The sequence below is a fragment of the Panthera pardus genome, unplaced genomic scaffold (assembly GCF_024362965.1).
Source record: "Panthera pardus isolate Hobbes unplaced genomic scaffold, ASM2436296v1 HiC_scaffold_25, whole genome shotgun sequence".
NCBI classification, from domain to species: Eukaryota; Metazoa; Chordata; class Mammalia; order Carnivora; family Felidae; genus Panthera; species Panthera pardus.
This window is the reverse complement of record NW_026526821.1, coordinates 84,755,921-84,777,408: the sequence shown is the minus strand read 5'-3', so window position 1 is coordinate 84,777,408 and position 21,488 is coordinate 84,755,921. Positions and strand designations below refer to the sequence as shown.

The following is a 21,488-nucleotide window of genomic DNA, read 5'->3' as shown; positions in this document are numbered from 1 at the left end:
AGAGCGCCGCTGGCGCCCGGGATAGAGCCGGCGCCTCATTGACGTCACCACTGCCCGACTGCTTTTCCCGGAGACCGGAGTAGAAGGCCAGCGAGGTATTATTCGAAGCTGGGGTTTGAGTTTGTCTCGTGTTTCTGCAAAAGTTCGCTTCTTCTGGGAGTCCCCCTTTCTTCCCCTGGCTGACTGTGAGGAGCGGGTCGAGCTGCGTAGCCTTCGTGAATGCGTTCCCTCACACCCGAGCGTTGGGGGCAGCATTGCTTCAGGCCCTCCACTTGGGCTTGCCCTGCGGCTGCTTGCTGGCTTTGGCTAACCTTGGACACTTACTTCTCCCTCTTGATCTGGCCTTTACTTTTTTCTTCTCAGCTCCTCCTATCAAATATTGGAAGGCGAAGGAGAAATTAAATAACTTAACAATTTTCAGCTGCCGTCAAATCTGGTTTAGGGAGGAAGGCCAAAGTGGGAAGTGTAGAGGAGTAACTTTACTGTGTTATCCACATTTTTCATTCACATATATGATCACCAACTGCCTGCCGCTGCAGTATTAGCCCACCTGAGTCGGTAGGCTAATCTCGATTTAAAGGTGAAATCCAGAGTGGGTACTCAAGAAAGTTTTCCTTTATGCCTCAGGAAGAAGGTTAGGTGCGATTCAAACTTCTGCTTAAAATTATCTTTGATGTCTTCCTGTGTGTTGACCGCAGTTCAGTTTTTGCTTGATAAAGATGTATGTGTCCCGCTTATTAACCTCTTTGGACTGTCTGATAATATACTGAAGCGAGAAGTAATTGTATGTTGACGTTGGTTCCAAAAATGTTGGATCCGAAAAAAAATCCGACAACTATTGAAATTGAGAGAACTGTTTGTGATTGGTGGAAATGCCAGAACTCGTTGTTTTGTTGAAAGATAAAATAATGACAGTGTGAACAGTGGTTTTCCAAAATGCTATAGGATGTTATAGCTCCCTCCAATAGCTATGTTGTATGTATCACAGTACAGAGGTGATACAGTTTTTCATAACTGCTTTTAGTTTTTAGATGGTTCTTTATATGTGTTATCTCAGCTACTGTTTCCAAACAGTCAACTTCAAGTTTGGCTTTGAATAGTCCACATTGGATTAGGGTATTTGATCATTTTCACTTTAGTAAAATAATAACTACTACTACTAGCTACTAGTGGTAACTGAACCATGCACTGTTCTAATAGCTTTACCAATATTATTCATTTAACTTTCACAATAGCCTTATATACTGTTACTCTTTTAGAGATGGTAATATTGTAAGAAGCAAATTCCGTGGTTTTGGAAGGTAGTTTTGCTGCTTCATATCTATAAATTTGAAAATATTTTGAGTTAAACATTAACATTAAATAATCGAAGTAAATTCATTACAATCTGATGTAATTATTCGTCTCAATCTTGAGCAACCTTTTGTAATTTCTATCTTTTTCTGTTATCGGGCTTTGGGATAAGTTTTTTTTAAGTTACTTATTTTGAGAGAGAGATAGAGAGCAAGCTGGGGAGGGGTAGAGAGAGAGAGGGAGACTGAGTAACAAGCAGGCTCCGTGCACTGTCAGTGCAGAGCCTGATGCGTGGCTCAAACTCAGGAACCATGCACGAGATCATCACCTGAGCTGAAATCAAGAGTCTGACGCTTAACCAACTGAGCCACTCAAGCGCCCCTAAATTTGTTTTTTAGAGGTTAACACCTTTAAAAAGAAAAAGTTAATCTTTTCTCAGGGATTTTACTGTAAGTTTGAAGGAAAATTATAGGTGGTACTAACATGGGTTGTCTGCCAAAGGAGTGATATTATTGACGGATTGTTCTATATATGTTTCACCGTTATTTTCTTTTTTTTTTTTTTTTTTAAATTTTTTAAGTGTTTTTATTTATTTCTGAGACAGAGAGAGACAGAGCATGAGCAGGGGAGGGGCAGAGAGAGAGGGAGACACAGAATCGGAAGCAGGCTCCAGGCTCTGAGCTGTCAGCACAGAGCCCGACGCGAGGCTCGAACTCACAAACCGTGAGATCATGACCTGAGCCGAAGTCGGACGCCCAACCGACTGAGCCACCCAGGCGCCCCTCACCGTTATTTTCTAAGAAAATGCAGTGCAAAAAGGTCATTATGGTAATAGAATTCTGGTGTGACATCTGCAGATGTCCTCTAGTTCCAAAAAAATTATAAATTGGATTGTTTTCTGGCTTAGTTCATAATTGTATGTCACTCTGCTTAGCATAGGAATGGAAATAGTCCTAGAATGTACATTATGGTACATTTTTCTTTTGGATTCATGTGGTGACTTCCTAATATCTTTAAGTATAAATTCTAATCTGATATTAAGATTTTCCAAAATTTGTCTCCAGTTTACTTTCATTGGTTTTAGACAGTTAACAGATAGTTACGAAGTACCTAATATGTGTCAAGACATTGTTAGTCACATGCAGATGCAAATGTCATGCAACATGAATCCCACCCTGAAGGAATAGCACAGAGGATACATAACCAGTGGAATGCTTTGAGCAGAGGACTGACATGATCTGATTTAGGTTTTTAACAGGATCACTCTGGCTGCTGTGTTAAGAACAAATTGTTGAAGAGTGGCATAGGCAAAAGCCAGGAGACTAATTAGGAAAGTCTTGTAATAATTCACGTGAGATTATAGCAGCTTCATAATCTCATAGGGTGGAAAGAAATGAATATGGTGAGTAGCAGTTCAATTTTGAATGTATTTTGTAGGTGAAGCTAACAGATTTGTTTATGGATTAAATGTGGGTTGTAAGAGTAAGATAATTGTCAGGGTATGGGGCTTGAACAACTAGAAGGGTGGAATAGCCATTAACTAAGAAGTGAAAAACTATGGGAGGAGCAGGCTTGTGGGGGAAGATTAGGAGTTCAGTTATGACATACTATGTTTGAGATGTCTATTAGTCATCCAAGTTGAGATGTTGAGTCTACCAAGTCTGGAGTTCAGTGGGAGTAGATCATTGCTAGAAAAGAACATTTGGGAGTTGTCAGCGAACAGATGGTATTTAAAATTGGGAGACTGGAGATAATCACCAAAGGAGTGACTATAAACAGAAAAGAACGTAGTACAAGACCTGAGTCCTTAGGCATTTTAGCCTTTTTAGATTTGGGGAGATGAAGAACTAGCAAAGGAGACAAAATGAATAGCTACTGAGGAGCAGGGACAGTTTTGAGAATCTAGTGTTGTGGGATTCAGGGCCGAGTAGTGTGTTCATTTTTGTCAAATGTAATGAATGGATGGGTCATTTGAATCTTGATCTTTGAATTTATCAAGATACATGAAAATGTGTACAATTGATGGATATATGATAACTAAGTCTGGAGAACCATGAGAGTAAAGAAGAAGGAGACAAAATTACTCCTTTATAGAGGAGAGGGCATTTGATGTTGGTTTAAAGAATTAATGTTTCACTGGGCTGAGAATACAGGGGATGGAGGTTAAGGACAGGTATTCAGAGCAGAGGGAAAGGCTTTACTTCTTTCCCTTCAAGGCCATACCTCCCAGGCTGCTGTTTTAAAGATACTTTTGCGGGGCGCCTGGGTGGCGCAGTCGGTTAAGCGTCCGACTTCAGCCAGGTCACGATCTCACGGTCTGTGAGTTCGAGCCCCGCGTCAGGCTCTGGGCTGATGGCTCAGAGCCTGGAGCCTGTTTCCGATTCTGTGTCTCCCTCTCTCTCTGTCCCTCCCCCGTTCATGCTCTGTCTCTCTCTGTCCCAAAAATAAATAAACGTTGAAAAAAAAAAAAAAAGATACTTTTGCAAGTCCTTTCCTTTGTGTCCATTAGCCAATTCCTGCATTCTTGGTAATTGTTCTTGCTCTAGGCCTACTGAACGCTGCTAAAGAAATTCACAAAACGCCAACCAGGTCTTCTGTCAGTTGACTGACAATTCCTTTATTTATCCTTATCTTAGCACGGAATCTACGATGCCATGTAAATGAATAATATTCACTGAACATTTACTACATGCCAGGCACTAAGGATTGATTCTGAGTAAAGACTTGCCCTGTATGAAGCTTACAGTCTAGTGTGGATGATGGACATTAATCAAATAATTGCAGAAATATGAAATTACAACAATGATAAGGAGAAAGAAGGATGCTGTGAGACTGTACCTAGTGGATATGAGGGGTGAGGGAGCGGAGTTAAGCAGGAAAAAAATCATGGTGGCTGGGAGTCCTCGCAATTCTAGGAGTTCTAGGGATAGCACACATCCAGAAAGGTTTTTGTAATGTGAGAAGAGGGAGAAAATGGCCTCATGGTGGCTAGAAAATTTATGTGTACAGAAGGGAATCTATTCATATGGTTCTTTGAATATAATAGAGCTAAAGAATGTAGGTTTGATTTTAGCTGCTAAGTTGGGGAAATGACATTTTTATCTGGTATATTTCTGGATGAAGTAAATTTCAAAGAATTGAAAAACTTATATGTAAATATAGATAATTATTATAATATGTTATGTATATTATTGTTTAAAAATAATAATTCTGAGAGTATAACATAAAATGTGCTCCCTACCTTCCTGCTTTTTGGTTTCCCAGGAGTAGCCACAGTTAACAGCTTCTTTTTTAAGAAATTTACATGGATATACAAGTATGCCTCCATACTCATGTATCTTTTTTCTTAAAAACAAATGAGTGTATTATATGTGCTGTTCAGTTTTTGTTGACTTAATATATCTTAGGAATCCGAGCTCTACTTTATACTTTTTTCATGGCATCAGAGTATTTTATTGAATGAATAGATCATAATTTATTTAACCAGTTCTTGTTAATGGGCATGTAGATTGTTCCCTGCTTTAAAGTTTCAGTATTTTAGAGTGTTGCAGTAGATGTCCTTGAACATTATCTTTGGGAAAATGTACTCTTTGGGAAGTAAAACTGCTGGGTCAAAGAATTTGTACATACACAATTTTGAAGCACATTGCCAAATTCCTGCCACCCCCCATGCTCAATTTACACTCCAGTTAATAGTGAATGAGAGGCTGTTTCTCCTCACCTTTGCCCATATTAGATATTATCAATCTTCTTAATTTTTGCTTGTTTGACAGATGAAAAGTGGCATTTTGTTTTAGCGATTTATGTTTCTTTAATTATAAGATTAAGTAGCTTTCTTTATGTTTATTGGTCATCTGGATTCCTTTATATGTGAACTGCTGATTTTCTTTGTTCATTTTTCATTTGGATTACAAGTATTCTTTTTGTTGTTAAGTTGATTTGTAGAGGTTCCTTTTTATCTGTCTTTGTTGCACATATTTTCCCTAGTTTTATATATGACTTTAGACTTGATTTGATGGTTTGTTTATTCATTTTTGCATGCATTCATTTTTAGAGGCAGATAAAGTATACAGCATCAGGATTTTTTTTAGAAGGAAATTTATGACATTATTGAAATAATTAGACACTCTGGAATGTCAGCCTTTGTTGGAAATGTCAGTAATAAACACCTCATTTGAGGCCACAGGGTATGTTTTGTTTTTATAAGCTTTGTTCAACAACTATCACAGATCTGGTGAGCACACCCAGTGACCTAGCTTCCCATTACCCCCAATTATATTTGGAATTGAAATGAGATATAGTAGAGCTGCTTAAGTATTCTAGACCGTACTTTCTATTTAGGTGTTTTTAAATTTATGAACTGAGTTATATTCTAAATGTTAATTTGTGAGTTAGCTATCTAATTTCACTATAGAAATAATGTACATAGGTTCTTATCTTGACTCTCAAAGTATAATTAACTCATGAAGGCTAGCTTTTTTTAAAATGCAAATTCAAGATGTCTTGTAATTTTACCCCTATGTACTTAAGTATGCACCCTTAAATAAGGATATTGTCTAATATAACTATAATGCCATTTGCATAGCTGAGTTCTTTTTTTGTGTATTTGTTTATTTTGAGAGAGAGGAAAAAAGAGAGAGGGGGAGAGAATCCCAAGCAGGCTCTGTGCCGCAAGTGAAGAGCCCAGTGCAGGGCTCGATCCTACAAACTGTGAGATCATGACCTGAGCTGAAATCAAGAGTCGGAGGCTTAACCGACTGAGCCACCCAGGCTGAATTCACCTCATAGCTGATTTCTAATTTCACAGCAAAATTATCAATGATCTGTTAGTGTCATCTAACACCTGATCCATGTTCAGATTTCTTTGTCTCAAAAATAATCTTTTTACACATGATTTGAATCAAGATCCAAACAAGGTCTACATATTCCATTTGGTTGTTAGCTCTCCCAGATCTCTTTAATCTCTTCTTCCTCTACCTCCTCTCCCTTTTCTTAGTTTTTCTTCATCCCATTTATTTGTTACAGAAACCAGGTCAATTGTCCAGTAGAGTATTTCTTATTCTAGATTTGTCTGTTTGCTTTCTTGTGATGTTGTTAACTTGTTTCTCTACCCTCTGTATTTCCTGTAAAATGGAAGTTAGCTTTAAGGGCTCAATTAGGTTCAGATTCAACTTTGTTTGGGGATGTTGGTCATGCTACAGAGATGGTGCTGTGTACATCACATTGCTTAACATCAGGAGATTCATAATTTGTTTGTGATGTGATGTGAAGATTGATCCCTGGGTTTAAGTAGTGACAGTCTCGGGGCCTGTGGGTGGCTCAGTTGGTTAGGCGTCCAACTTCGGGTCAGGTCACGATCTCACGGTTTGTGAGTTTGAGCCCTGCGTTGGGCTCTGTACTGACAGATCAGAGCCTGGAGCCTGCTTCAGATTCTATGTCTCCCTCTCTTCTCTCTCTGCCTCTCCCCTGCTTGCACTCTGTTTCTCTCTGTCTCAAAAATAAATAAACGTTAAAAAAGAAATTAGTGACAGTCTCACCTCTCCATTGTAAACTTGCCCCTCACCCCTTTATCTGTCAGTGATTGTTGCCTGTATCTATAATTTCATTAGGGGTTGCAAAATGGTGATATATTTTTTTGTAATTTGTCATTCCTTCACATTTGTTAGCTGGAATTTGAAGTCTAGTTTTATTACTTGGGAATCTACAGTCAGGAATAACAAGACTTGTGGGGAAATTCTCTCAGAACAACAGCTTGTAATGCTAAGAATGTACCTTTTCTGCTATAGTTCTGGAGGCTGGAAGGAGTGTGATGGTCTTTTTGATGTGACAGCTTAGTGAGACTGCAGCCCCCAGATATTCAGTCCAATACCAACCTAGATGTTGCTGTAAAGGTATTTGTAGATGTGATTAAAATCCACAAATCAGTTGACTTTAAGTTAGAATATTCTAGATAAGCTGAGTGGGTTTGATTCAATCAGTTAAAAGGCTTTAGGAGCAGAGCTAAGGATTCCCTGACAAAACAGAAGTTCCACCTGTGGACAGCAGCTTCCTCTCGTAGCCAGGAGTTCCAGTATGCCCTTCCTTGATGGCCTGCCCTGCAGAGTTTGGAATTAGTTAGCCAGCTCCCACAGTTGCACAAACCTGTTACTTGCAATAAATCTCTTTATATATATCTCCTATTGGTTCTACTGCTCTGGGTGAGCTCTGGCTGATACCAGGAGCAACTCCCCTGATTCCTGTTCTCTAAGAAAATGGGGTGAGGAGTGGTGGTAAGGGTCAGAGAACCTACTTTTTTTAGGGTGACCATATGACTTATTGTTCAAACTGGCACTTGTGGAAGAGAAATGGAGAGCTGGGCAGATGGCAGACTGAAACAACAGGTATAAACTGGGATTGTCCTGGGCAGATCGTGACATAGTCATTCTGTGTGTCAGCCACTGGTGATACAACAGCAATATGACACAGCCCCTTCAAGGAGCTTGTAGTCAAAGGGAAGTCAAGTACATCAACAGGCATCACCAAATAGTGTTTTAGGTGACATGACAGCTTGTAGTTGTGTTTCTCCAGAGAGAATGGGAGGGTGGCACTCAGAGAAATCTTCACTGGCTGAAGTAAAACCTGATCTTACCTCCAAAAATAAGCAAGGTTTGAACAAAGTTAAGTGCGAAGAACGGTTAATGTACAGAGAACCATACAGGTGAAAGGTTAGAGTGAATGAGCATGGCACATCTGGAAAACTGCCATTGTGGCTGCAGCTATAGGATTGGAAGAGGAGGGTGATGAAAGATGAGGTTAGACAAGCAAGGGCCATGTAATAATAGGCCTGGCATCCATACTGAGGGGATCGGGAACTTTTGCAGGATTTTAAGTAGGGGTGTACAATGATCAGAGTATCTATAGAAAAATCATATTTTGTAACATCTCAAAATTGAGAGTGGAAAATATTGACAGTAGGGAGATTACTCAAAGGCTCTTGAAATGATCTAGCCAGTGAAAGTGGAGGAAAGCTTGTGGTGTAAGGACATTAAGGAGGCCAAACTGATGGGATCTGGGGCCTGAGGAAGGGGTAAGGGGTGATTCCTATGTTCCTGGCTGGACTGACCTCCCGGAAGTAAGAGAATCAAGGGTAGCAGATAGGGGGATGGCTTCTGTTCTATGTGTGATGCTGTACACCCCTCTTTTCTCCTGCCTGTACTGTGGTTTCCCTTATCACTGAGAGGAAGAAGTGACAGTAACATCCTATAGGAGTTACTAGGGGAGGGTTCCCCCCTCTCTCTGTGCTTTAGTCCCAACCAGACCTTAGAGATGGAAAGAGGCAAATTTTCTCATGTCCTCTTCCACTTCCACCTTTGCCGTTGGTACTTTAGAAGGAGGAGGTGAGGTGGAAGGGTGAGAAATACCTTTAGAACTTGGGAAGGAGTAAGGAGCAGAGGAGGGTGAGTTGTTTTCTTCTTTCTCTTCTTTGGGCATTTTACCATGTACAACTTTGGGCAAGTTATTGAATCTGAAGTAAGTGAGTATACTTAGAAGTGTCTGGCTCATAGGCAGTGATTTTCAAATGTTTGCTATTGCTGCTAATACCATACATGCATGGCGTCATCCTGGGATCTGAGTAACAGAGGGAAGTTTCTGCAGTTCTCTCCTTGTAACTTTTCCTGTGGAAAGAACAAATATTCAGGAACTGTCTGTGTAAAATGTTAGAAGAAATCATGAATTGGAGGGAATTTCTGATCATAGAAGAACCATTATTTTGTAGTTGGCCTTGCCTTTATTTTTTAGTTAGGAAAAAAGCAAGTGGTTCAGTTCATATTTAATGAGGGTAATTATTCTTACTGCCTTGCTTTCAGTGTTCACCCTCACCCATTTTAACAATAAATAACTACTTGTTTATTGGGGCTTAGGGACCAGGAATAATTGCAGGAAAAATCCCCATCATGATTCTAGGGAGGGAAGTTATTCACTAATAGAAAAATTGGATGAAAACATTCACATTTAAATAAAGGCCTTTTTGTGTTTTTTATACTTGCAGTATTTGTTAAGAGCCAAAACACTTTGTTAAAATATGCCTTTATTTAAATTTAATGATTATTTTTATTACGATTTTAATACATGCTTTTTGAAATAACAAAATTTAAACAATGAAGAATGAAGAGTTAGAAAAATGAGTCAGCTTTGATCCTATTCCCTAATCTCTGACCCTTTTCAGAGAGAATGTCTCTTTTTTGTATATCTCCTTCCAGACCTTTTTCTTTTTTTTTCTTTTCTTTTTTCCTTTTTTAAATTTACATCCAAATTAGTTAGCATATAGTGCAACAATGATTTCAGGAGTAGATTCCTTAGTGCCCCTTACCCATTTAGCCCATCCCCCCTTCCCACAACCCCTCCTGTAACCCTCAGTTTGTTCTCCATATTTATGAGTCTCTTCTGTTTTGTCCCCCTCCCTGTTTTTATATTATTTTTGTTTCCCTTCCCTTATGTTCATCTGTTTTGTCTCTTAAAGTCCGCATATGAGTGAAGTCATATGATTTTTGTCTTTCTCTGACTAATTTCGCTTAGCATAATACCCTCCAGTTCCATCCACGTAGTTGTAAATGGCAAGATTTCACTCTTTTTGATTGCTGAGTAATGCTCCATTATATATACACCGCAACTTCTTTATCCATTCATCCGTCGATGGACATTTGGGCTCTTTCCATACTTTTGCTATTGTTGATAGTGCTGCTATAAACATGGGGGTGCATGTGTCCCTTGAAACAGCAAGATAAATGCCTAGTAGTGCAATTGCTGGGTCGTAGAGTAGTTCTATTTTTAGTTTTTTGAGGAACCTCCATACTGTTTTCCAGAGTGGCTGCACCAGCTTGCATTCCCACTTCCAGACCTTTTTCTACATATCTTTATATATACGGGTTTTTAGAAACAAATGGCATATGTTAGATACATATTGTTTTGTATACAATGTTCTATGAATTTTTTCACCATTTCTCATTTGTGTTACTACATAAAGATTTACTTCTTTGTTTTTAATATTCTCTTGGATGGATGTGCTGTAATTCATTTAACTGTTTCCTTATTGATGAATATTAGATTAGTATTTCCAGTATTTTGTTAGAGATTTTTCATTCAACAAATGTTTATTGACTGTCGGGCAGTGCTAGTGAAAAAAACACAAAAATTTCTGCTCTCATGTAGTTCCCTTCTTTTGGAGGTGGCCAGGCAGTAAACGAATAAACAAGTCAGATGCTACTGAGGACTCTGAGGCAGAGGAGATACAGAGTGCTGGGAATGGGGTGTGTGCCTGTTAACATAGGTAGTCAGGAAAGGATTACCTGCAGGTGACCTTTGAGTAGAGATCTGATGAAGGTGAAGTATTGTGCTCTGAAGCTCCTGGTGGGAGAGAAGCATTCTAGGGAGGAAAGAAGCAGCACAAAGGCCCTGAGGTAGGGGCATACCTGACCTGAAAGAGCAATGAGGCTGTTATGGCCTGAGTGGAATGAGGAGATGAGGTCACAGAGGAGGTAGCAGAGAGGGATTTTTAGGCCACTGTAAGTAAGGAGTTTGTCTTTTGTTATTTTTTAAAATTTTTACTTAAAATTTTGTTTCTTTTTTATTTTAGAGAGAGCCTGCACATGAGCAGGGGAGAGGGGCAGAGGGAGAGAGAGAGAATTTTAAGCAGGTTCCACACTCAGTGCAGAGTCCGACGTGGGGCTCAATCTCATGACCCTGGGATCATGACCTGAGCTGAAATCGAGTTGGACCCTCAACTGACTGCCACCCAGGTGCCCCAGATTTTGTCTTATTGAATGAGGTGTGGTGAGCCTTTGAATGGAAATTTCCAAGCAGAGTTATTATATAATCTGACTTAGATTTGGAATGATCACCCTGCTTTCTTGATACTAAACTATCAGAATGGAAACAAGGAGGTCATTTAGGAGGCTACTGCAACAATCTGGGCAAGATACAGTGATGGCTTGAATTGATTTGGATCAGGGTGGTCTCAATAGAAATGGTAGCATGTGGTTGGATTCTAAATATGTCTTAAAGCTAGGGTGAAAGAGAAGAGTCAAGGACCACTCTGTAATTTTAGGTCTGAACAATTGGGAAGGTGGAGTTGGAAACACTACAGTAGGCAAGATTTGGCTTTGGGCACATTACATTTGAGAATCTATTAACATCAACCAGAGGTATTGAGTAAGCAGTTGGAAATATGATTTGGAGTTCAGTGGGGAGGTCAGGGTTGGAGATAAAGACCTGGGAGTCATCAGTATATTAATGCAATTTAAAGCCCTGAGCTCACCTAGTGAGTAAATTAGAGAGGAAAAGAGAACCAAGGACGCCTGTGGGCATTTCAAGGATAAGAGGCTGAGGATATGAGAAGGATGCTGCAAAGGAGACCAAGAAAGCAGCCATGAGGTAGGAGGGAAATCAAGAAAATATGATGCCAAGGAAATGAAGAGAGTGAACAGTGTCAAGTGATGAGAACTGGGAATTGACCATTGAATTTAACAATGTGGCTGTGTGGATGACTTTGACGAGAGCAATTTGAATGAGAAGGAGGGGGCCCGATTGTGGCCGGATCAAGAAAGAATGGAAGGAGAGGAATTGGGACTGTTAGTGTAAGCACCTGTTTTTGCGGGTTTGTTCTAAAAGCAATTGGAACTGTTACTATAAGCACTTCTTTCAAGGATCGGAAAATGAGGCTTTTGCTGGAGGGGGATATGAAATCAAGATATTTCTTTTGTTGTCAAAGATGGAGAAATAAAATGTTGTAAGCTTATGGATAATGATGGAGCAGAGGGAAAAATTGATGCAAGAGAAAGTGGGAGAGATTGAGAGAAGAGTTCAAGGAGTGCATTTTAATAAATTTGTATGTATGTATACAGAAATTTCTCTAAGCTAGATTCTTAAGAGGATTTCCTGAGTCAAAGGGTATGTATGTTTAAAAAATCTGTACCAGTTTATATTCCACCTTCATTGTATACCCTTGCCAACATTGAACTTTGCTAATCTTTAAAATTATTGCCAGTCCAATGGGTGATACTTTTTTAATTTGTAGGAATTCTTTATAAAATTGAACTAATCCTTTTTTATATTCTGGCAAATATTTTCTCCCATGCGTTTTCTTGCCTTTTAACTTTGCTTACAGTATACTTTTACCATGTGGATTTTTTTTTCTTCCAGTTTTTATGTAGTTAAGTCTGTCATTCATTTCCTTTCATAGCATTTGTGTTTCATTTGGATTATGTAAATATTTTATATAATCTTTTAATATGTTTATACGTTTGCCTTTTTAATTCATCTGGAGTTTATTTTTGTGTGTGTTATGAAATAGTATCTAAGTTTTTCATCTTTTTTTGTGTTCTTAAACAGTTAAATACTGTAAGAAGTAACTGTTGCTTAAAGGTTTAAAAGAAAATACCTAGATCTTCTAGGCTTGGAGCCTTTTTGAAGGGTAGATCTTTGACTTAAACATTTTCTTAATAATCTATTTGGTTTATGTACTTCCTTTTAGGTTAATTTTGGTAACTGATTTTGTTTTCCCTCAGCACCACATTCTTTTCAGCCAGATTTTCAAATTCATTGGCTTAAAATTCTACATAAAGAGAAGAAATATAAGTCTTCTTTATATTTGCAATATATCCTTTGTACTTACACCTGTATTTGGGCAGCAGATGCTGGAGCCTTTCACAGATCTAGAGATTGGTTTAGCTGTTTTCAGCCCTCATGGCCCAGCTCTTATTGCCCTTCATCTTGGGGTTATTCTTACATTGTCCTTCTCTCTCTCTCTCTCTGTAGGGGATTTCTGGCTTCTTGGATTGCTTTCCTATCACTCTGGTCCCATTTGCTCTTTAGCTTACAAAAATTTGTACTGTTGAAGTCTGCTCATGGATACATGCCCTTCTTGGTTTTCAATATTACTATGGACTTATTTTTATATTTCTTCTGGCATTTTGGAGAGTTTTGGGGAGGGATCAGAGGCAAATGTAAATTTTCAGTTAGCTTTTTGAAATAGGAAGTCACAATTCCTTCCTGTGGGGTTTTCTTTTATCAGAGTTCTTTGTTTAATTGCTGGTTGCACAGTAGTTAGAGTGTAATTTTACAGCACAAGTAGTGATCATCAGATGGATTTCACCTTCTTTTTTTTTAAGTGAAACCAGATGTCTCAGCAGAATATACTTGTTGAATAGAAATATTGATATATTGTCACTAAATATTCCAATAGTACTTTTTAAAGTTGTGACATAGGCATCATAACATTTAGAACTATAAGGGACTTTACAGATCATTAGACCAACTGTCTTATTTTATGGATGAAGTATTTGAGGCCCAGAGACTTTTCAGTGATTTATCTAAGGTGACAAAGTTAGTAATCAAGCAAGACAGAAAGCCCAAGTCTCTTTACTTCAATTCTGCTATGTTTTGCTCTTTCACACATTCTTGGTGGTTCTACTTAGCTTTGTAATATGAAAGAGGTATTTTCAGCTAATAAACTTTTTTTTAAATCTAAAGATGATATGTATGGCTTGGGATTGCTTCCGAAATTTGGTCTTAGATATCATATTAAATGCATTGATGTGGATTTTGTTTTTTCTCACATAGATATTATATATTAAGATATAAATGTGACTTTTAAAAGAATGGGCTGTCAAGGTATACTCTGGCCTAAATGAAAACCATATAGTTTATTCCTCTGAAGTTTCCTCTTTTCTGCTTGTAGACTTTATGTGATTAATGGACTCTTTGAATTTGTTATTAATATTTTAAAGAGGCTTAAAGAATATATATATAGGCTTCAAAATGATTTTAGTGATAGTCATAAGATAATTCAGACCAAGGTTTTCTAATTTTTTAGTTTAATATACCATGCTGCTAGATCAACATCTAAATTTATGGTGCGCCTGAGTGGCTCCGGCGGTTGAGCATCCAGATGAGTGTAGGACTTCAGCTCAGGTTATGATCTCGTGGTTCATGGGTTTGAGCCCCATGTATCAGGTTCTGTGCTGACGGCTCAGAGCCTGGAGCCTGCTTTGAATTCTGTGTCTGCCTCTCTCTCTCTGCCTCTGGGCTGTTCACTCTCTCTCTGTCTGTCTGTCTCTCTCTCTCAAAAATAAACATTAAAAAAAATTTTTTTTTTAATTTAAAAGGGCTAAAATATATGTTTTTGCTTTACTTGTGATTTTTCAGCAACCATAGAGATAGGATATACTCATCATACTTTCATTGCTTTGCTTGGTTTTTAACTTCAACAGAAGGTTTTTTAAATGTAGGACTTTGATTAATGATAATCCATGTTTGGTGGTCATGTCTTTTATTCTTGACAAACATTGAGGCTCTAATATGTACAGCATTAGTGGACTTGGGTGGGTTCTCTTCTCCCCTTGCCCACCTCAAACAATTTGAGGAGGGGAAGTTTGAAGGTAGTTGCTCTAGTATTATATTCTAAGAAGATTTATTTACTTATCTTCAGGTTTTACCTCTTGTAGCACTTTTTAAACACGTGATACGACGTATTGATTTTGTTTTTGTAAACTAAAGAGCAATCTGTCTCCCATGAATTCTAAGAATTTAATTTTTTTACAGTTGGTCATAATGGCAGGTGAAGAAATTAATGAAGACTACCCAGTAGAAATTCATGAGTATTTATCAACATTTGAAAATTCCATTGGTGCTGTGGATGAGATGCTGAAGACCATGATGTCTGTTTCTAGAAATGAGTTGTTGCAGAAGGTATTTTAAAAATGTAATTTAGAAAACAGAGTGCTGTGTTATGAAAACATACAGAAGACATAGATTAGCGATGTGCTCCTTTTCCCCTTTATTTCAAGTGTTTGGGTATTTTTAAGGGGAAAAAACAAACCAGAACTTCAACTTTAGGAAATACTTCCTAACTGTATTTTTATTTTGACGTGGTTTTGAGAAAAAAAGGAGCACTCAAAACGTTCTTTTTGACAGACTCTGTCTTTGACCTTTTAAGTATTACAATGATGTTATCAGAGTTTCTGGAAACCCTATAGGACAAAAAGAGTAAATTGACTTTGACAGTCTAAAACAAATCTCATTATGTTTCTTCTGTCTTTGGTATTGCCTAAGCATTTTAGCCTGCCTCTTATACATAAATGCATCATGTACAGTGTTTACATTGATAAATTACTTTTGACATACAAAGCCCAGATCATAACTCCTGAAATTAAAATAATTGAAAAGAATTTTTCTTGGATTATACATATTCTTTGTCTAACTAAAGATGATACCTCGAAGTGAAAATTTGTGGGCAAAAATCTCTGGTTAACAATTTTTTTTTTTTTGCAAATTATTTCAAGATCATTTGGTTATTGGATTATAGGAAGTGAAAGAAACATCTCTTTGATACATTGTATTTGGTGAAAGTTTAAAATATGTGATGGTGTTCATTGTATGTACTTCTTTTCTCTCTCTCTTTTTTTATTAAATAGTTGGACCCCCTTGAACAAGCAAAAGTGGATTTAGTTTCTGCTTACACGTTAAATTCAATGTTTTGGGGTATGTATATTAATTTGGAGTTAATTATGAAGCAAATTATTATGTCAAAGGTGATTTCTTTTTTAAATGCTAACAATTTATATATTGTTATACTTCATGGCAATTTTTATAGTCAGATATTTATTTCTTTTAAATCAGAATATCAGATGTCCATGAGCCGCATAAAATTTAATATTACATAGAGGTTAAATAAGATTTATCATTTTTTTGTGATATTTCTTTTTTGTGAGTAACTAGAGTTTCTTTAACTAATGCTCGCAATTAATATATATGCCATTTTGTTCCATGAAATCTTTGTCTTGTAGTTTATTTGGCAACTCAGGGAGTTAATCCTAAGGAACATCCAGTAAAGCAGGAATTGGTAAGATTGCAGTGGATTTCTTTTTATTTGACTGTTTGTTGTGGTATTCCTGAAGTCAGAGTCATAGTACTTTATCACACTAGTTGTGGAGAACAAAATTATTTAGAGTCCTAATTATGAAAGTGAGCCAGATTTCATCATGTCTTTAGTTTTTCTTTTCTTTGCCTTTGTCAGAGAATTTGTGTTCCATATATTATATAAATCTCTGGATGGGAGAACGTTACAATTCAAGTAATTATTTATAACTTCCATATTATTTATTCTATAAATTCTTGAAATCCTGTTCATCTCTACAACTGCCCCCCCCCCCTTTTTTCTAAACTCTTACACAATTCTTAAAAGTATATTCTAGTTGATTTACTAGCAAAGACGGGAAAGTTTCCCCCCCACCTTTTCAATTCTTCCATTAATTCATTTTCTCAGCAGTAAAGAATCCAGTTCAGCAACAAAGCTAAAAGCTTTTTTGGCACCAGTTGTATGTGTACTGTCCAGTAATTCTGCATTAGTGACATATTTACAACCTGTAATAAATCTTCTAGGTTTGTCTTTGTATTCCATTTAGATGTATAAGTACAGTATATAAGGTCTAGTATCTTGAAGTTTTTGCTGACTTCAAAAATTAAATCATTCAATATGAAAGAAAAAATTAGAAATCAAACTTATGGTTACCTTCTTGACTTGGCTTTATGAGTAAGAATATTAATACATTTATTCTTTGTGTTTATAAAATACAAGATAAGTATGTGAAATACACTTGACACTGTATTATTATTTTTAAGTCTTCAGGTGTTGATATGTATGTTATTTACAACTTGCTAGAGTACTTGGTCATTTATTTACAAAAAAAATGAGTAAACCAGAGCTCTTGTCTTAATTTTATAAAATAGGGAGTAAGACACGTTCTTCTTTTAAAGTTCTTGGGGGGAAAAACAAATTTATTTTTAATGTAGAAATTGTGAAAAATACTTACAGCAAAAATGTAAAACTATATGAGGCACAGATCTTGATTTGACCAGTGGTACTGGCTTTAAAATCTTAAGGAGGGTGCACTGTATGTATCATCTGTTTTCAATTTTCTGATATGGACTTTACATTTGTAAAGTTCCTCATTTTTCCTTAACACAAAGTTATTTGTAGTATTTTAATACTTGATTCTTTCATTGGAAAAGGATAAAATTATTATCTTTTTTCTCCATCAGAACCCATTTTATGGAGGAGTACATTCATATTCTGGACGAGAGTTGGCACATAAAAAAGCATACATAAACCTATTCCCCTTTTCTGACCTTGTGACAGACATCACTAATTGATCACAGAGTCAGCGTGTGAGAGGATATCTATTTGTCATGTATATCATGAATGGGGAAGGGCATTGCAAATAGTCAGTTTATTTATTCAACAAATAATTGAGTGCTTACTGGAAGCCAGGCATTATATCCAAGTAAGATGATTCCTCTGTAAATAAAGCTGATAAATACCACTGCCCTTGCAGCAGATACCAGTCTATCTAGTGGAGGGAGACAAGCATTTAACATAATAAATATATGTAGTATGTAGTATGTTAGAAAGTTATAGCTTATGGGAAAAAAAAAATAGCGTAGGGTAAGGGGGATTGGAGTGCTTGAGTAGGATTCCATTTTAAATGGTAAAGGCAGCGCCTGTTAACGAGATTAACGTTTGAACCAACTGGAAGGGAGAGAGGGAGTGGCTATGTAGATATTTGAGGAAGATAACTCCTGGCAAGGCTGGAGTGGGTCTGTGTTGGGAAGACTTGGGCTTTTACTCTGAGAGAAATAGAAAACCATGAGAGGATTTTGAGCAGAGTGGTCAGCCGTTCACAATTAAAAAATTCTAGGGGTCTGCATTTTTCTGTGTAAATTTCTGTAACTATTTTGATTATTTTAATGAAACTTGCTTTTCATCAGTGATCACTCATTTACTATGCTATTTTATGGCTCTCATCCCCTTTATTTAAATTTTCCAGTCAAAGTATAGAATAGCCCTTTATTCTGATTAATGGTCTCAGAAGATTCGAAGTGATATGGCACAACCTATTCTGTTTTTCACCTTGTAAAGTCTGATTAGAACTAGTTTTCATCAGAAAGTATTGTGTGCTTATTGATCAAAAACTGTGAAATTGAACAAAAGATTTTGTATTTTCATTTTGCTTATTTTAATTGTGATACTAGAAAGTAAAATAAAAAAATAGTTAAGTACTACTTCATCCATTTCCTGTTTAGAAAAATTTCCAGTTTAATTTGTATGCTGCAAGTATATGAGAGCTCTATTTTAGATTATAGACTTCAGATACATAAGAGTTATTATGTGCATTTAGGTTAGTGCTAAGTTAAATATATAACCACACATAAACAATTCAATGTTTATCTCTGTAGTGATGTCTTAGTCTAGTTCTCCCTCTTTTGAAACATCAAAACACTTCTGAAATGACTTTTTAGTGTCTATTCCCCCCAGACTATGAACTCCAGGAGAGCATGGAGCATGTTTATCCTATTCACTTGCACTTACTATCACCACTCAATAGGCAATAAATACATATCTGTTGAATTTAACTGAGGTATAGTATAATAAAACTTAGTGGTGGTGAACAGCTTAGTAAGTCTATTGCTTTCTTTTCTTCTTCTTTTTTTTTAATCTTTAAGGAAAGAATCAGAGTATACATGAACAGAGTCAAGGAAATAACAGACAAGAAAAAGGCCGGCAAGCTGGACAGAGGTGCAGCTTCAAGATTTGTGAAAAATGCCCTTTGGGAACCAAAACCTAAAAATGCATCCAAAGTTGCCAATAAAGGAAAAAGTAAAAATTAGCCTTTTAGTTTTGATGTACACCTATTGAAAAAGTACATCATTTTTATTGTTTTCCACAAAATAGATGATTATGTGGCAATACAAGGTTTAAATGTATTCCTTATTGAATTCATATATAAAATTTACATTTTAAATTTGTAATGCTAAATATTTTTTCCCCAGAAAGATTGTTATCTTTATTGATTTTCCTATAGACCACTATGAGATTTTTAACACTGTGGTATATTTTATATTTATAGTTTATCATCTTTCTTGACAAGACTCTTATTTCCCGATACAGGTCAATCTTTCAAGTACCATTTTATAAGCAACTATGAAATTTAAGTTAAATGTTTTTTGTAAACATTTGTCTATTTTAAATGAATAATGACTTTATGAAGTATGCTATCTGAAGGCTGAAGTTATAAATACATCTGTTTTCACTATATAATATTAAGAGAATGAAATGACTTAAATGTCCATTTTTTTCTATGTTGTTACTTCATGTTTTCATGATTTTGGGAATTACTATTTTCTTTTGATATTTGAAGTGTGAAATTAAGACTTTAAGGTTATATTTTTATTCTTGGCAATTTGCCTCTATGTCCCATTTAAGGTAAAATATATTCTCATTAACTTCAGATGGGAAATGAGGTTGTATATTGATGGCTGAATTTTGGCATAATAGCTATATCCTATCAATAAAGGCTGTAAAGTTTGTATAGCTGACTGTTTATTTTTCTCTTTTGTATAAATTTGCCCTTGAAATTAGGAAGATAGGTTTTAGAAATCATTAGGAATAAATTCATGAGTTTTTGTTCCTTCTGCATTATGGCCATAGTTCTCTTGGTCTCACTTTTTCAGATTTTTGGATTACATGTTTTTGAGGTGATATCAAGTACATACAAGTATTTTGAAACAACTTCCTATGTTATATAATGCCACTTAAGGGGAAGAGAAATCCAGAAGAGATTATATTGTGTTTATATCCTGATTTATTTTTCTGGAATATTTGTCACAGAGAATTATATGTATTAAAATTTTTTTTAATGTCTAAGTCCTTGAACTTTAATTATATGCTCTTAATGCTTTCAGTCTTTAAGTCCACATCATTATGTATAGGAATGCCAAGTACAGTAAAGTACTTTAATTTTTGAAAAAGAAGTTGTTAAAATTTTCTGTGTGATTAATTCTCCATAAGTAACCTTGAATAAATGGATTTCTTGATTTATGGTATAAGATATTGGAAACGGTCTTAAAATGTAATGGATTTTGTAAAGCATGTTGAACTCTTTCTATGACACATGAAGAGGAAGTCACTGATAGATGCAGAGTCTTTTGGCTCAGTTGTCAGACAGTTTTTGAAGTGGAAGAACATTTATAGTTATTTCATTCCTTCTTTCACCTTCATCCTCTCAAATGTTGAGCTTTTTTGAAAAGTAACTTCTTCATGACAGAAATAAATGTTCTTATGACCAAGTGTAATATACATGTGTTGTTTATTACAAAGGAACTTATAACTTGAATTTTTGTATATTTTCTAATTTCATAAAGAAAAAAGTTAAATGAAAAATGTCATACAGTTACAGAAAATCATTAACCAAGTTATTGGTTTGTGAAAATCCAACTTTTAAATTCTGTTAAGTTGGAGTTTCTTAGTGAATAATTCAGTGTTTTATTTAGTAGAAATAACAGTTTGAGCGTATTCCATTTTAGTATGTAGAATTTGAAATACTTATTACCTGCCACATAATAAGGAGCTGAATGGTAGTAGTGCAGTGGGTTTTATTTTCATTTGTTGTTTATTCATTTCACAAATATTTAATGACATTTATTTACATTGCCAAATACGATGCTAGGTTCCACGGAAGACAACTCAAGCCTTTATTCTACTTTTATAAAGTGTTATGAAAGAAGTAGTCTTTTTGTTCACTTTTTCAGAGTTACTAGAAAATTTATGACAAATTGTGCTCATTAACCTTAGTCAGAACCATAAAGGGTGATGGGTTGATCTATTTGACTGTGGTACAGTTATTGTTAACATAGTTTTTTCCAAATGACAGTCTGCTCTAAGTTTAGATGTTAATCACATCTTTTATTACTCTCTTTGGGAATTAACAAGTTGGAGAGGTTATAGCTATAGATATTTTTAAGATTAGAATTATAGACTATTAATCTAATACTAAATAATGAGATTTCGTTTTTTAATATTATTTTAAGTACAGTTTTCTTGTTTCATAGTTGCAGGATGGGAATTCATTTTAGTAAAGTAGAATATGTTAAGAGGAAAATTGAAGGATGAATTATGGTTTACATTCCTGGAATTAGGAGGTTATGTCAAGTTGATTGGTTTTTAAGATACCCTGCAGATTAAAAAATTGTTCTACTTAGCTATTAGAAATGGATTGGTATTATTTCTAAATAAGGCTTTTAAAATTGACTAGAAATGTAGGAAATGTTTCAAAAATGGACATTGTATTGAATATAGATACTTATTTCTTAAGTAGGTCATT

The 21,488-nt window shown here is 36.0% G+C and overlaps 1 protein-coding gene across 2 annotated transcripts; it reads left to right on the top strand.

The window, feature by feature from the left end:
- Position 1: 1 nt before the first annotated feature.
- C1D (C1D nuclear receptor corepressor) lies at positions 2-20,460 on the top strand. Of its 2 annotated transcripts, XM_053890754.1 has the most exons (6): positions 38-95; positions 10,907-11,069; positions 14,872-15,018; positions 15,744-15,810; positions 16,116-16,171; positions 18,832-20,460. In XM_053890754.1, exons 3-6 carry the CDS (start codon positions 14,881-14,883, stop codon positions 18,994-18,996), a joined length of 426 nt encoding a protein of 141 aa, XP_053746729.1. In that variant the 5' UTR covers positions 38-95; positions 10,907-11,069; positions 14,872-14,880; the 3' UTR covers positions 18,997-20,460. The 2 variants fall into 2 exon arrangements, with proteins under 2 accessions (XP_019295984.2, XP_053746729.1); XM_019440439.2 differs by lacking the exon at positions 10,907-11,069 and having other exon boundaries at positions 2-95.
- Positions 20,461-21,488: the final 1,028 nt, after the last annotated feature.